At 41.0% G+C, this 16,441-nt stretch overlaps 1 protein-coding gene across 1 annotated transcript in view; it reads right to left on the reverse strand.

Annotated features, from left to right (window-relative positions):
- Positions 1-16,441, reverse strand: part of med13a (mediator complex subunit 13a) — a 75,166-nt gene that overhangs the window by 44,870 nt on the left and 13,855 nt on the right. The window contains exon 3 of the mRNA XM_084374192.1: positions 10,410-10,578. Within this exon, the coding sequence (XP_084230318.1) occupies positions 10,410-10,578 (169 nt within the window). The remainder of the gene's footprint in view (positions 1-10,409; positions 10,579-16,441) is intronic.

The following is a 16,441-nucleotide window of genomic DNA, read 5'->3' on the forward strand; positions in this document are numbered from 1 at the left end:
TCATCCTGGATTAAAGCTGGGCTTCTGCACTTAACCCACAAAGGGAAGGCCTACTTTGGCCTCTTTTTCTTTCAAATGAGCTGAAACGCTTTTGGAAAATCGTGTTAGACAGTAGTTAGCGTGGTTGAAATTTTCTACTACCAGCTGTGACACATTTTACATGCAAATATAACTAAATGCAATGGCCAAGTTTGTGGGTTTTATGTGGCTCTGTGTCGACACTTCAGTATCAAGTTAACAGCTTGTGGTGCATTTAAACTTTTATTGAACTGATAACTCTAGCTTTATTGTGACTCTCAAAATGTAATGTTTCATTTAAGTCAGCAGATCTGTTTGTTTTATTTGTCAAATTAAGGGGAGACAACACATTCAGTATATTCCCTTATACTTTTCAACAGTATTTTCTGGCAACATTAGCTCCAGTGGATAAGACTATATGAGCTTTTTCCCAGTAAATCATCAATGCATGTTGGCCTCAGTGCTATGCAAGAAAGGTGACTGTTCAGGAGGAGAAGAGTTTCAAACACAACTTAAGGGTCAACTTCTCTTGGGCGAGATATCAGCCGTTATTCATGCTTTGTGCATCATCGGAGTGGAAGTTTGCTTGTTGATGCTTTGAAAACATCTGTTACACTAATGAGACTCTCCTTTGATGGTGGGCATAATGCAGTATTAAAACAAAGCGAGGTAACAGCAGAGAGGTAACAAAGATTTATAATAAAAAAGTGCGCATTCAGCAGCACATCACAACAACAATTAACATTTTTTGCATTGAATTGACTACTTTTATTAACACAAGTAAGAAAGTTTGTAGTGGATTACATACCTCAACTCAGCGGAGCAGTTTCAAACTACAAAGCTGTAATTCTAACAGACTAGATGTTAAAATGCATTTGGCCTCCCTCCACTTCAACTGCATGAAATCCCCCAAGTTATTCCTTTAAATTAAACATAATATTTCTAAAACTGTAAGCAATCCACTTCTATTAACCCTGAAGTGAACCACACATTAAACCAAGTGAGCTCTGAAGAAAGAGGATGAACTACACGTTCTTTGAGCCGATGGCTGCACAGAGAGAAGAAAGATCAAAAGACAAAAGATCCTGACATCTACTGTGTGTAGGGATTGCATATTTGACAATCCTCAAGTGTGTCTTGAGAATACTTTAGTTGCATTATTAGTATATGCAATGAATTCTACTTAACTAACTAGGGATGTTAAAGATTAATCAATTGATTAGTTGTTGTTGTTGTTCTCAAATTCCAAATACCTACTTATCAAATATATCAAAACAAAATACTGGTATCAGAAAATGTATCTAATTAAAATATAACTAATTTGTCATTTGAAAAATACAAAAAAATTTTTTTAGCCCTTTACAAGCCTCATTATGGACTGGATATTGTTGGGTCAGTTGATCAATAGTGACAGACTGGAGCTCCGCAATTAAAATAAAGACATTATTTTGTGATATTTTGTTTATCATTGAAGTAACTCGGTGTTTATCTGTTCTTTTAACTCCTTATGTAGCCTTCTCTGATTGTCCACTGAACATAGATCAGTCAGTGGTTTAAACTGTTTTCTAATGGAAAAACATATTTCATATACTATTAATTGTTAAAGCAGCCGACTATCAATGAAATCAAAATAACAATTTGCATTCCTAATTTGAACTGAAACCTACATTTGGCTAGCACAGATCAGTTTGGAGTGACTTCATTCAAGGTGTCTCTGGAGGTTTCCATGCACTTTAGTGAGATTCCTGTAAATATTCTAACATTTTTGCTAGTTTGAGGCTACAATGCAGCCACCTTGCAGTCTACAGCGATGAGGTGAAAGGACTAACACCATATAAGGGATTAGCTTTAAATGTGGCCATCTGTCTGAACCTCTGGATTAAAAACAGTACCACAGGAATCACAGTTTAAAAAAGGACGGGGGGGTGAGGGGGGCTGCAGCGAGGGAGTGACGTCTGACGGATTAACTATGACGACTTCTTCAGACCTTCGCTTGGCCCTGCTCTCTGCCGTAGCCTCTGGTCACATGGGGAAGGTGGGAGGAATGGGAGGAATGCAGTGTGCAGCGGCTGAGGAGGCAGGAGGGAGGGGGTGAAGAACAGGCGAGCAGAGGAAATGTGAGGACACAGGATTCCCTCCGTGAAAAGTGACATGATTTGTCCCTGCTGTTACCCTTGAAATCCACTGCTGACACAAATACAGATTTCCTTGGCGCTACAATACATAAAAAGACAATGAAGTCTGTTAACTTTAGTAATAAGAGATACATTCTTTGTTCTCTCAGGGCCTCTCACTGGCATTTGAAGAAATGAGGAATGTGTTCAGGATAGGAAATTGGTGGTAAAGTCTCACAAGAAGTTTTAGTGAGTTTTCTGATGGTCTCTTGTTTCCAGTGTTATAAATAGCAAAGCCTGACCGATATTTCAGTTGGCTGATGTTATCCACTGATATTGGCCTATCACAGATATATCAGCATCAGCATGCACGTTGTCGATGGCTGCAGATATGAAAACTTTTTGGTAGTGCTGAAAAACAATGCTTGGGCTGATTAATAATTATTACATTTCAAGTTAAGTTTACTTTTTCAGTACACTGAGGTGATTTAAAATATCCTGCATCCATTACATCAAGTGTTTGATAACCCCAAATGTACATATTAACATTCCATCACCGTTTGTTTCTTCACACTGCTTGAAACTCTAAGCAATTTGTTCACCATGCACACACTGTCATGGGATATGGTAATCAAACTCATATTCGCTTTTGTAAATCAGAGATCTCATTCACTTGGTAACACTCTACCTTGTTCACTATGATAGAAAGTCATAATCCATCCACGTCACTGAGTGACATTATTTACTCAATTCTGTCAGATAATAACGTGATTAATTAATACTGTTTCAACCAGTGCAGTCAACATAAACAATATGGTTTGTCTTGAGGCAGAGATAGCTACAGTGTGGGGTCTTTGTAAGGTCAGCGATACAAAAGGCATTGCTTTAAGTTGCAACACTAAAGTGATGCAAAGGGAAATTGGCTATTAATAATGTATAATTGCGCAGCGATTAAGGAAATGGTCCATACCAATGAAAAACACCGGTATTTTCCTTTAAGAGCCATATTTATCTTGTGGACAGGATCTCTCCAGCAACATGATATATCCAGAGCGCCGGGTCACATGGTCCCCCAGCCCAGTCTCCCTGGAGTTCCTGTTGCTAGAGAGACTGATGAAGTAGAGGGAAGCCCAGGGGGTAGGGGGCCCAAATGTAGGGGACGGGGTGCTTAAGAGAGGTGCTGAGTTGTCCTGTAGATCTACATCAGCACTATTGGTCCCCATGCGCACTACATGCCATTTCGTCCGGCTGCATTCCTTGTGTCATACACCAGTAATTCCAACGAAAAGCTCATGTGCCAGCCCCTCCGTTGCCCTCCTCGCTGTGGACTGGCTTGCATGCCGATTGTTGACGAGCATGTTTGTGTGGCTGCCTCCCTGTGTGTTTGTGTTGTGCTGGGAGCAGGGAGGGGATAAATTTAGCGCTTTAGCCCCAGACTGGAGGCAGTGGCCCTTTATCCTGCACTGTCCTACTTAACAGAGTGCTGCTCTCTGCTTCCGCCTGCCACAGCGCACCAGGACTCACACATTCACCTCCCAACATTGGGCCACAAAAAGAGAGGAAGAGCAAGACAGTCACATGTGTTTATGCAGGCATATTTGTTATTATATAACTATGCTTTGCATTAATTCATTATGATTTGCTCTTGCGATATAAGCTGATGCACGCTGGCCTCATTTCATAACAGCTTGATTTGTTAATGATGCTTTCAGTCAGACAGCAGCAACTAAATGCACAACAGACGAGACATATTTAAATACAGCGGCGTAGTAATCTAACACTCTCCTGATTGCAGCGCAGTCAGAGTACATTGTAGATCTTGTAAATGCTGCTTTCATTACACAGTGCATACCAAGCAGATAAAAAGAAATGAGATCCCCTTTGTCCTGATCAAATTGAAACATCAAAGCGGACTGGATTTAATGTTGCTCTGAATTTCAGTAATGCAGCCAATTAGGAGCAAGTCAACGAGCTAGTCTGCCTTAAGCTGACCAATAGAGCACGAGCATCCCGCTTCACCTTGGAAACACACGATCCCATGGTGCATTTCCCTGCTGCCATGACAACCAAGAGGAGCTCTCCCTTGCTCGTTCCCTCCCTCCCTCCCTCCCTTCATCCCTTGTGTTCTCTCCCGCTCTCTCTGTTTCCTGAAGCCAGTCTACCTAGCAGCATAAGGTTCACACAAACAACCAGGCTGCACAACTTGGAGCCGCCTGTACTCCAGACAAAGAGAATTACTGTCAGCTGTATCAACTCGTAGTGCTGCATTTGCAGTTCACTTTAGGAGACAAAGGCTTCAACAAACTGATGTGCACTGATTCTTTTAAGAAATATATCAAAAAACACTTTTATTGTTACCGATATTTTAATGTAACATTCATCTCAACATGTTTCTTTATTTTTCCAATCTCCTAAAAAACATGAGTCCTAAGAAATATGGCTAATTCCTCATGTCTCGATAAGTGAAGCAGACAATAGGAGCAACTGGCGGCACCAATAGAGGTCATCATTATCAAAGATTGTGAAAATACAATTTGCTGCTTACTGCTTACCACACACATCAGGCAAAAATGTGAAAGACGGGTGTGGGGGGGGTGGGGGGGTGAGATGGGGAGAGAGAGAGAGAGAGAGAGAGAGAGAGAGAGATGATGTAAGCATTTCAACACAGGCTGAGGTCTGGGGTTGAGGTTATGAGCACTGTCAGCTGGCCACAGCCTCCACCAACTGGAGACTTTGGATGCCACACAGGGGCTGCCTGATGATCAAGTGTGATGCCAATAAGAAGATTTGATCGGAGCAGACCACAAAAAGAGCTTTTAGTGGGGCTGCAACTAACTTATATTCATTGTTGATTAATCTGCTGATTATTCTCATGATAAATTAATTAATCATTTAGTCTATTTAACGCCAAAATAAATCTGAAAGATGCTCACAAGTATTTCCCAGAGCCCGCAGTGATGTCTTCAAATCTCTTCTTCTCCCAAACACTCATTTAGTATCATGAATGACAAAGAAAAGCAGAAAATCCTTACATTTTAAAAAGCTGGAACCAGCTAATGTTACTTGAGAAATGACTTAAACGATATATCGATTGTCAAAACAGTTTTTCTTCAATCGAAAAATCAATTAATCGACTGATCATTGCAGCTCTAACTTTGAGTATTCATAGCTTTCAAAAGTCAAAATGTTCTGACTGATACTCACAACTGTGCCGCAATGGTGCATTCAGGTACAGATTAATTGATTAGTTGATCGATTCCTATTATTAATAATTCGTTTCTTATTCAATTAATCTGCCTTTTTTTTTTTTAATTAATGGACTATATAACAACAGAAAACAGTTCAAATTCATAATTACCTAGAGCACAACTTTATGAAATGTCTTGTTTTGTCCAAGCAACAGTTCAAACCCCCAAAATACTAAGTTTTAACAAGAGAATGTTTGTCAAATGTTTTTAATCGATTAATCAAAAAATTCCACAATTGACTGGCTTGTGAAGCTCTACCATTAAATTAACGGTTTACATAATTCTAAAAAAAAATTACAAAAAACATTTGCTGGTTTCAGCTTCTCAAATGTAAGGATTTGAAACTTTGAATAAAAAAAAAAAAACTAATCATATATGACAGGAAACTGGACATGTTTGGATTTTAGACAGTTTACATACTAAAACAACAAATACAAACAAAACGATTAATCAAATGATTATGAAAAAGGTTTTTCACCAGCATCTATACCAACCCAACTAGCCCATACAACACTTATATAATGTCATATATAATATCAGAGATCTAATGATAAACATCACTAATTCTGGTGGGAAGATTAGTATATACTCCTGAGTAAACACTGTAGTTTTACATACATTCAAAATGTGTCTTGACCCTACAGATTATGCTCTAAAAAAAAATTTCATCATACAAATATATTCTGTGCGAATTTTGTTGTCACTTAAGAAAAAAAAACGTGTTTAAAGTCATTATTGATTTTCTTGGCTGCTAATCCAATTGTGATTTAGAAGGAGAGGCAATCCTAACTCATAGCTGACCCACAGGTCAAAGAACAGTGAACAAGGTGCTTAGACGAGACAGATGAGCAGAGGTCCTAGCAAACACTGTCATCAAATCAGTTTAGTGTGTGTTTCTGTGTTTAGGGAGGAAGGGGATGTAGCCAAGCATGATGGGCACTGTAAACAATGTACAGTAAGTATACTCCTCACTGAACAATAAGTGGGATTTCCCTGGAACTTTTACATCCCATTCCCTGTGGAATCAGCGAGTCACCCAAAAGACCTGAGCGCTGACATAAATGGGACCATCATGTAGAGCTGCAAGGATTAGTCAATTAATTGATCTAGATTAATTGCCAACTATTTTGATTATGTTATTTTTTTAAGAAAATATGTCAACATTTGCTGCTCCCATCAGCTGCTTTTCTTTGTCCTTTATGAAAGTAAATGAGTCTTTGGGTTGTGACTGTCAGTTGGACAAAAGAAGCAAATTGAATGCATCATTAAGGTTAATTGTGATGAGCATTTTTCACAATTTTTTGACATTTTAGAGACTAAAAACAATTACAAATAATTGGCAAATTAATCAATAATGAAAATAATCTTTATTGTAGCCCTACTGTCATGTTACCTATGAGGATGAAGTCTCCCCTAGGGGGTGAACATGCTGAATTTATACATGGAAAAGCGGCAGCACTCGTAGGACAAATCTGAGTATCTCCATGGTGACAGGATCAGCATTTACAGCAAACTAGCTCTGGGTAACATACAATCAAAAGAGGGTAGGACCCATCACTGTGTACTTAGCATTACTTAGTCCCACAGAAACCAAAAAGCCAACATTACTTAAGCCATTTCCCAATTACAAACACCACAGCCCTACATCAATAACAGCTCAGGAAATGTTTCAGTGTCAGACCAGCTGGTCTGGGCGCAGTAGCAACATCAAAAAACACACAAAAGGGGTCGAGTACATTTCCGTCACAGTTTTGTGGTGCTTTGTTTGTCGAAATCCCAGCGAGGCTGGAGCACAGCGGAACACACCGAAGGGAGAGGACAAACATCCTTGACGACAACTAAGATTCAGGGTGGTTGCACCACTATTTATAACCTGCCCAGTCTGCTCCGTGACAGCAGAGGGGGATGGAGGGAAGGGGAGAGGGAGAGGGAGAGTGAGGAGAGAGAGTTGAGAGAGAACCAGACACACAGACAGAGGGTGGCCTGTGAATTCCAGAGCAGAGGAAAAGACCATTGTTGTTTTTTTTCCCTTGACTGGGGCCCTCTGTGATCAGCCTACTGGGTAATGAGGCAATAGAGCTAAAAACAAGCCATGAATATAGCTTAAAAGAGAAGTGGCTTGTTCTTCAGTATTATTTTGTCTATTATTCTGCCAGTTAAGTGAAAATCTATCATACTCATCCTTAGAGATGAGAGTCATTGTCTACAGATGTAAGGCTCTGAAAGAGTGTACATTAAAGCTGGCAACTCTGATCTGCCAGCACACATTGTGGTGATGATAAAGACAAGCTGACAGCAGGTAGCAGTGTTCTGGCCATTTCTATTCAGGACAGAGCAATTGGCCTGCAAACAAACACACACACACGTGTCTGTGGATACACAAGATTATGTCACTGCGTGGCCCCTGTGGTCACCTGACTGGGAAATCTGGCAACAACACCAAAACAACTCCGGAACAATAACACTCTGACACATGCACACACAAAATACAGCCTCTTTGATTCTAGAGCTTTTTCCACAATTTAGAGGCTTCTGTTTGCTTTCTCATCCAACACTGTCCAGCAGTTGTTGCAATGCCAGCATAAACTTTGTCACCTCACACTCCGATTATAATTTCCAAACCAAAGTTTAAAAAAGAAGAAGAAAAGAAAATCCACTTGAGCTCAAACAATAGGTGTGTGTTAAGCGAGAGAGACAGGGTGAGGTAGTCAGGGAGCTGGTGGGGGTGCAGGGAAAAAACTGCTATGGTCATTTTCTCCTCACTAGCCATGTCTCCATCTCTTATCAATAAACCCAGACACCAAGGGCAAGAAATCCAGCTCAGCAGATAGCATAGAGGAGGAGGAGGATGTCTCAGTTGTACACAAACACACTCAGAGCGAGAGGAGAGATAGGAGACAGAGAGCTCTGGCACTCTGGCACAACAGCACCCCTTTTCAGTCTTTTTTAAAACGTTCATATCACGACTGTAAAGTAGCGTACAATGCAGGGACCTCCACGTCTGAGCAGTGATTTTTTGATACATCAATAATGTTAAATGAAGTCTGAGCCATTTACAATGTTTATTTGTTTGCCTCAGGTAGGGCAGTTGTCAAAAGTGCCCAAATGCTCCACATTAAAAACTATCTGTAACCCAACCTGCAAACAAGCAACACGCACGTTAACAATGGGGCACACAAAATAAATAAACAGCAGCCTGCAGTTTCAACTGAACTAATAATACGATGATGTGCAAGCAAGCCGAGCGGCTTAAGGTTCAAAAACAAGTTCATGTTGCATATAATTTAGCATCATTTGGCATGTGAGCAACACATCTACACCCCCCTGCTGTTGGTTGAAAACTGCTTTGGAACTTCAATATTTTGTTAATGCTGGAGACGGAGACTCACAGTAGAGCACCGTGTTAAATGTAGCAGCAGTTAAATACCATGCAGGCGATCTTGGCTGACATTATTTTGTTTTTGTTACAAATTTGAATGTACTCTTATTACTCGAGGCTTAACTTGCACCTGAATGCTAAAGAAAGAACACAAATGTAGGGCTGTACCAAACAGCAAGGGTGGCCAATTTTTTTCCCCCTTGGAGGGCCAAAACTGAAACTTAACCGAGGGTCACAGGCAGGTATTTTATTGTTAGGAAGCGAAATGGAACTAGGATCCCAAGTTCTCTCAATACACCTTTTTCAGAGCAGACATTTGGACATATGACGTATGTGAAAACAAGTGTGACTAATCATGTTAATTAAGGCTCTGAAGCTACATGAACAAAACCTTCATTTATGTGATTAGTAACACCTGTTTACCTACTATTTCATGTCAAAATAGCCACAGTAAAAAAAAGGTCTACTGAATGGCTTCCTGCACCAAGTGTCAATCTGCCCACCATGCTCTGAGAAGTAATCAATAATCAGGGGTCCTACAAATTTTAAGAGCCTTTTAACCTCACAATAAAGACTATTAACATTGATTTATATTATAAGCTAAAAATTTTGAAATTTTTCAATTTCTTTCACTAGAAACATTACACTTTATGGCGGGCCAGTTTGGCCCACAGGCCCCACTTTGGGCAGGTCTGAAGCTTTAAAGCTTCATTCAAAATGTTGACATTCAAACGCTACGCAGCTTTTTCTTTGGTGTGATAGTGAGTGTCTCATTCCCAGCTCGTCAAATACTGATGCTGGCTTGGACTCAGCCGACACCTGAGAATTAGTCTCAACAATCGACTCTCACTCAAGATTCGCTCACACGCCACCTTTAATGGTGGTATAGCAGCAATGGAACAGCGCCATAAGTGGTATTTATATAACCATAACAAAAAAAAAACCATGTCAGCTAGAACGCTTTCATAGTGAATCACTTTTTAAACAAAAGATCAGATTATGTATCTGCATTAGCTTGGCACTCTGCGCTCTGTTAAATCCAATGAATCATGTTATTCAAATTGAGGATTTCGTTGAACAATTTTTATTGCGAGATGATGGAAAAAAATATGACAGATTTGATACTTTAGTTGAAAAACTCAATAGAAGCTTCAAATGTAAAAAAAATAAAATAAATTACATTCAGTACAGCCCTACAAAAATGTGATTAAAATGAAGATTGTATTACAAGATACTTAAATTGAGATCAGCCGCAAATAAAACGTGAGCAGGAAATCCCTAGTACAATATATGCCATTTAATATCAGCCTCTTAATAAGCAGTCATAAGAATACATACTGTATATTTGTATCAGGTTCTGCAGTGGGAACAGAACCCCTCACCCTCGAAGTGTGGGTTCAATAGCCTACACACTCCACTACACATAAAAACTGTGAACCTTGTGCCTGTTGGAGCAGTGCTCAGTCCGAGCTGCACCAGACCATATCACAGCCAAACAACAAGAGACATAACATGTCTGAAAGGGCAACACTGAGAAAAAAAATGCCAAGAAAATACCCATTGCCAGAGTGCAGGTGCATGCACAGAGCACAGCCATAAACAAGAGACGACGTAGATAAGAAGTCAGCAGAGCGAGTGGTGCCAACGTACCTCTTGTTGATGGGCTTCTCATCCTTCTCGTATGGTTTGACAAACCACTTGCCGATGCGAACGAAGCTGCGATTCATGAGGCAGCGCTCCAGCAAGTTGTGGATGGCTTTGAACAGCAGCGTGCGACATTCGTAGGAAAGGCCGTTCTCCCATAGCCCGTCATCCTCGGCTGGAGAGAAAAAGAGGAGAGAGGCACAAAAAGGTGAGTGGAAAGCTTTAAGAGTTTTTGTGCCATTTTTACACACTCGTAATAACTACCCAAGGCCAACAATGTCAGTGTTGGCAGCACAAAAACTCCATTTACTATTAGAGGGAGAATGGGGCTTGCAGCTGCAGCTGGTAGAAGCAAGGCATAAAGCAGCCTTACACTTGTTTAGATAGTACAGTCCCTAACAGACATATTCGTCAATGTTTACAAGATTAAGTATGGGAGCACCAACTGTCATGGATAGTGTCACATTTCCCTGTATCACCAATAAAGTTTTTAAAGTTAAAAATGTTTTTATTTTATCACGCAGCTTGAACTTAATCATATGTTAAAAACATGACTCGTAAAAGTTAGCGGGTCTTAAAGTGTGTTTATTTCTGAACAGCAAAACACCACTTCAACAAACACTGTCACAATAATTACATTTCTGAGTTCACTGCTCTTTGAAACGCTGTGCTTGCATTATTATACTATAATATTATCATTACTGTGGCATAAAATGGTCTAAAAATGACAATAATATTGTTTATCCCAAGTACTTCTAGGAAAATATAGCCTCCAACAAAAGCAGTTATTGTGACAGGCCTACTCCGACATACTATAACTCTCCACACAGGTAGCTCAAAATGACTTGATGCTTCAGCATGATTATGTATACACTGTTTGTGTGTATGACATCAAGTCTGAGGTCAGTTTCACATTGACAGTGTCTCTGACTAAACACAATCAATGATTTCATTATGAAACATCTTGCAATTCAAGTCTGACAAACTTTCTCATAAACATAAATGTAGCTGTGAGCGTTTATGTTTCTAATCAAACACACTGAGAAGGTAACAGAGAATGGGATCTGGTGAGAATAATCACAGAGGGAGAGGTGTGACGAGCTTACTCTGGCAATCTGATAAGTGTGACAAGCCATTTTAAAACGGACCTGCCAGTTAACATCGGACACCTTGATACAGAAATTGCACATTTCCTGGAATGCAAAGCAGTAAGTCATATCTGAACTGAAATCTGAAAATCATATCCCAAGAAGATGCAAACAGCAGTGTTCTCACTGACACAGAGAGAGGTTAAGTAGAAACCTGCTGCTGCCTGCTTTCAGGCTGTGGAGGTTTCAGGTGCTTTCTGCTCCTCCACACATTGAGTTTTAATACAGGGTTTAGGGGTGTAACGGTGCACGAAGTCACAGTTCAACAGTAACCAGGTTTTATTTTCAGTACGGAGGGAAACGCCAAGATTTTACGTCTCTCCGTTTGTAAATGTTTGAGTGTGTTAATCTTTACTGCAAGATGATCAATTGAGCGACATTAAAACTTAATAAAAGGCAACAGCTATGTGCTTTAAATCTATGTGCACATGTGGGAACATTATATTTTGAGTCACACACCTTAAGCATACCATGTCTTCTGCAAAACTGATTATGGTAACATTCTGCTGTGATAAACACCCCTATGAGCAACAACTCTCCCACTGACATTGTTGCTGCTTGAGTGAGTTGCTGTTCAAACACCGCGGGGGGAAAGGACTTAGCACCCCGAGTCTTTTTCAGCCTCCCTCCAGTAATACATATACTCTGGCGATGCTGTCGTAAATGAGCTAACATGTTTGATGCAGCTCTTTTGTGTTGTTCTACAGGTTGGGATAACCAAACTTGTATGGTTTAGCAAACAGAAAGACACACTGCCACTTTCACACTCACCGAAAGAACATTTGAGTTTCTGTTCTACACCTGCAAAGAGTTAGACTGTTATTAGACTGTCAGGCTCACTGGATTCTAATTATTTGGTTCGTATGGTGTACCGAACCATACCAAAGTGAGTGTCCTGTAACACGTTGTTCAGGATGAATAAATGTACCGTTATACCCATATCAGAGTTGCTTTCTGAATCACATTCTGCGCTGGCCTGAATGCTGCTCTAATCTCATTAACAGCCACTGCTCACATCTTACAGCACTTAAGCTCCTTTCAGTCAAGTCTCCAGCAAACATCTCTCCAAGTGTGCTGTCTCTGCCTGAGCGCAGACGAAATAAATACCGGGTGTGACCCACCCTTCGTGTCAGTTTGGCGTGCACCAGGGAGGCACAAGCCAGCCCACAAGCAAGTTAATCAAAATTTATTGAATTATTAAGTGAACCCTTGGCGTGTAGTTGTAAAGATAAAGATTTTTTAAATTTAGACGATTCCAGAGCTATCAAAATAGGAAATTACATTGATTTCCCTTCTTTTAATAAAAGAGACAGCATGGGCCCTGTGTGCCAGCCTGGCAGTTCTGAAAAGCTGGAGATGCTGAGAGCTTGAATGTTTTTTTCTTCTTTAAGCAAACAATTACAAACAACACCTGCAGGAAAAATGTAAAAGAAAAAGGGTCAATTTTAATTTCAACCTCATCAAATCCACTTTCAAATGCAACAGCTCTACTGGACACCACAAGTTCAGCTAGCCATTAAAACATTATATCCAACCAAAGGAAAACAACCTCAGGCTAGCTGCCAAGTAAAAAGCTGCTACGTGCTCGATGATTTTGAGAGCAGCAAACTAATTCATCAGGTGCACACACATCTTGAGGGATAAGATCAGGAACACAGAAAAGCAGGGCAAAGGCAGGAAAAAGGCCGGAAAACAGCAATTTCCTATTAAAATTTAACAGAAAGTGCAGAATAAAAATAAATCAACAGCAGCAAAGAGCCATTTAACTTTCCAGAAAATGTGGATGTGATCGAGTATGCATGGCATCAAGAACGCTTTTCACCAAGTCTGCTTTGAGTGATTTAGCAGCTGGTCTGGCCATCCTGAGAGACGAGGCAGGCAAGAGGGCAAAAAGTCAACAAGAAAAGAAAGCCAGCCCACTGAGGCACTGACAGCAGATTAAGAGAAAGGACAGGAAAAAAAGAAAACAAAACAGGATTTAGGCCAAACTCTAATGCTGAAGAGACAGATCAGTATGACTGATAACATTGGAAAGACGGGGAGGAAATGAGGAGAGCAGCAGGGCTCAAATCTACAGCAAGAGACACATCAACCCAGTTTGTGTTTTGCAGTTCAACCTGCAGTCCTACTCGAGTCCTCTGTGGATGATTCTGTAAAACTGGCAGAAAACCTCCCTACACCTACTACATCACATCAACCGCCATGGCAATCCCATCTGCTTCACTCTGCCAAGACCACATCTGCCCCATACCTCCTCCTCCTCCTCCTCCTCCCTGTCGCCTGTTCCTCCTCAGTCTCTCCCTCGAGCGCCGAGCAGCTCTAAAACAGGCGTCTGGTTTACATCAAGTGTTCTTAACGACCTCATGTTCATCATGCGATGCCTGCTGCAACGTTCCCCGCTTCAGACAGACACGGAGACGCAAAATGTTGCCGCTGAAATCTAGCATTCGTTACGATGTAAGCAATGTGACACTCACTCATGAGAACTGGCAACGCAACTTTGAAACAAAAAAAAATCAAAAATCAAAACCCAACCAAGCATCCAGGGTAGGAGTGACACTCCGGGACAGACAGAATTTGACATTCGTATACGGAGGAATCCCCATGACAGATTTCTCTGGACTCAACCTGCCACAACTCCAGGATGGGGCCAGGGAAAATATAAAAAAACTAACATAAAACATGAACATGTTTGTTTTTCTTGTACTCGTTCTGTCCCAGGTCCTTGAGTGACTCACATTAGCCTTCTTCGAGACAAAACCAAGTGCAGAAGCCTCAGCCATCAACAATACTCCACATAAAAAAAAAAAATCCTATGAAATGAAAAATGGAAAACCACTTTTCACTACTGAAAGGTAAAAGATAGTCAGTAGATTGAAAGGGAGTGGGTCATAACTTGTGAGAGAGCCTTGTGTGACCGTTGATTCATCTGAGACTGCAAGATGCAACATAGCAAATCATAGCATAGAACTTCTCAACAAACAAATCAGAACAAATCCTCCTTTTGACAATCTTATTGTGCAATCTTGCTTCGAAGTAAACTAGGGCTGAAACGAAATTGGTGTCATTATCAATTATTCTACCAATTATTTTCTTGATAACTAATTAATCATCGAGTCCATTTAACGTCTGAAAATAGTCAATATGTCAGTCACAGCATTTTCAAATTACCTGTTTTATCTCGTAATATGGCCACACAATATATCTATATCATATCATTATCATGATATCAGCTTTAAGTCTTTATTTTGACAGCTCAGAGTCAGACAGGAAAGTAGGTGAGAGACAGGGGGAGACAGGCAGCAGAGTTGCCACAGGCCAGAATCAAACCCAGGCCACTGCTGAGGACTCAGCTTCCATACCTAGGACACATGCTCTACGAGGTGAGCTATGCTTTACACTTGAAGTGCTTTTGAGTAGACATTATTATAATCATTAAATTCTCCTATTGTTGATAAGGAGGGGGAAGCATCCTCACAGCTACAAAACTGTCACAAGGCAACCAAGGCAAAGTGTAACACAATTGCTTTAACTGAAGTGAAAATATGTGCTGACATTAACATTGCCCAAGCCGCCTCATGTTTCAAATGTTATGCGTCTGACTGTGTTTTGCGCACAGGTGCAGCTTTAAAGTGTAAAGTGTAACCGATGATTACATGGAGAACATTTGGTACCTATGGTTGCTGTAAAGTTTCTCTTACATCTGTGACCCAAAATTCCAGCGTAGTGATGGTCTCGTGAGTGCACATGTGATGAGAGGGCGGGGAACGGTGTGCGGTGGTCAGTGCACAGGGCGAAAGATGAGTGGCCTCATTTAAACAAAGATTTATGAGCTCAGCTGATGGCTGGGACACTTTCATCTCTCTGCCTCCTGTGTAGTGGGCCCACATGATCTGACCTTTATAAGAGCTCTTAAGCGGGTGCATAGCAGCTCTATTAAGAATACTCACATCTACCTCGCATAAGCAAGTAAAAACACATTTTGAAACAAAAGCACACAGAGCCTTTCCTGTAACATCAAGATACAGTGCAGCATCAGTACTCCGCTTATCCTAAAAACACACCAATGGCACATGAGTGATTCTGGGATCTCTATAAAATGATGAGAAAATTAGGGAATTTAGTAAAAGCTGAGGAAATATTTTTGACCATGCCCCCCCAAGTTGCTCGTCTGTGTATAAGCAATTAGAGCAGCAGTCGGTCATTAAACAGCAAGATTAATGCCTTGTGATCGACTGTGCTCAGGGGGATTCTACCAAGCCTGGCCAGAAGGTTTTCTCCTCTCCTCCACTTCCTCCTCCTCCTCTTCCTCCTTATCTGCAAGGAGAGCGAGCGAGAGAACCAATGGTGCTCTGTAAAGTCTCCATTACTAATTAATGAATATTTCTTGAGCAGAGAGGGGAAAAAAGAGACGGATAGAGAGAGAAGCGAGGGAGACTGCACCCATGGGCCAGAGCTGCATGCATGGCCGAGTCCCTGCGCTGTGCCAGTCAATGGAGATCCATCAGAAGAGAGCGAGAGAGGGAGATGGAGCAGGAGGAGGAGAGGAAAGCGGAGGGTGGTTCACAGGCAGGAGATTAGCCCTGGAAAATTGATCCCCAAGCACAAAAGCCATCGGCCTCCACTACTTTTTCCTCCTAAGAGCTGGTCTGGGTTTATCTATTCATCACTCTCTACACTGCACACTGAACTTTGGGACCATCTCTGAAGGCAAGAAAAGCACCACAAATCCTAAGCCAAGGTAAACCAAGTGTATCACTGACCAATTTTCTTTGATGCACAACAGCCTCTCTGTGACCACTGCCACACAAACCCGGTGTGCTCCCAACACCTTGTTTTGAGAGAATATCCAGCATTGTTCGGTAGCCATCGAAGAGTATTAAAAATCAG

Source organism: Pagrus pagrus, assembly GCF_965226575.1.
Source record: "Pagrus pagrus genome assembly, chromosome: 14".
In the NCBI taxonomy this organism is placed as follows: Eukaryota; Metazoa; Chordata; class Actinopteri; order Spariformes; family Sparidae; genus Pagrus; species Pagrus pagrus.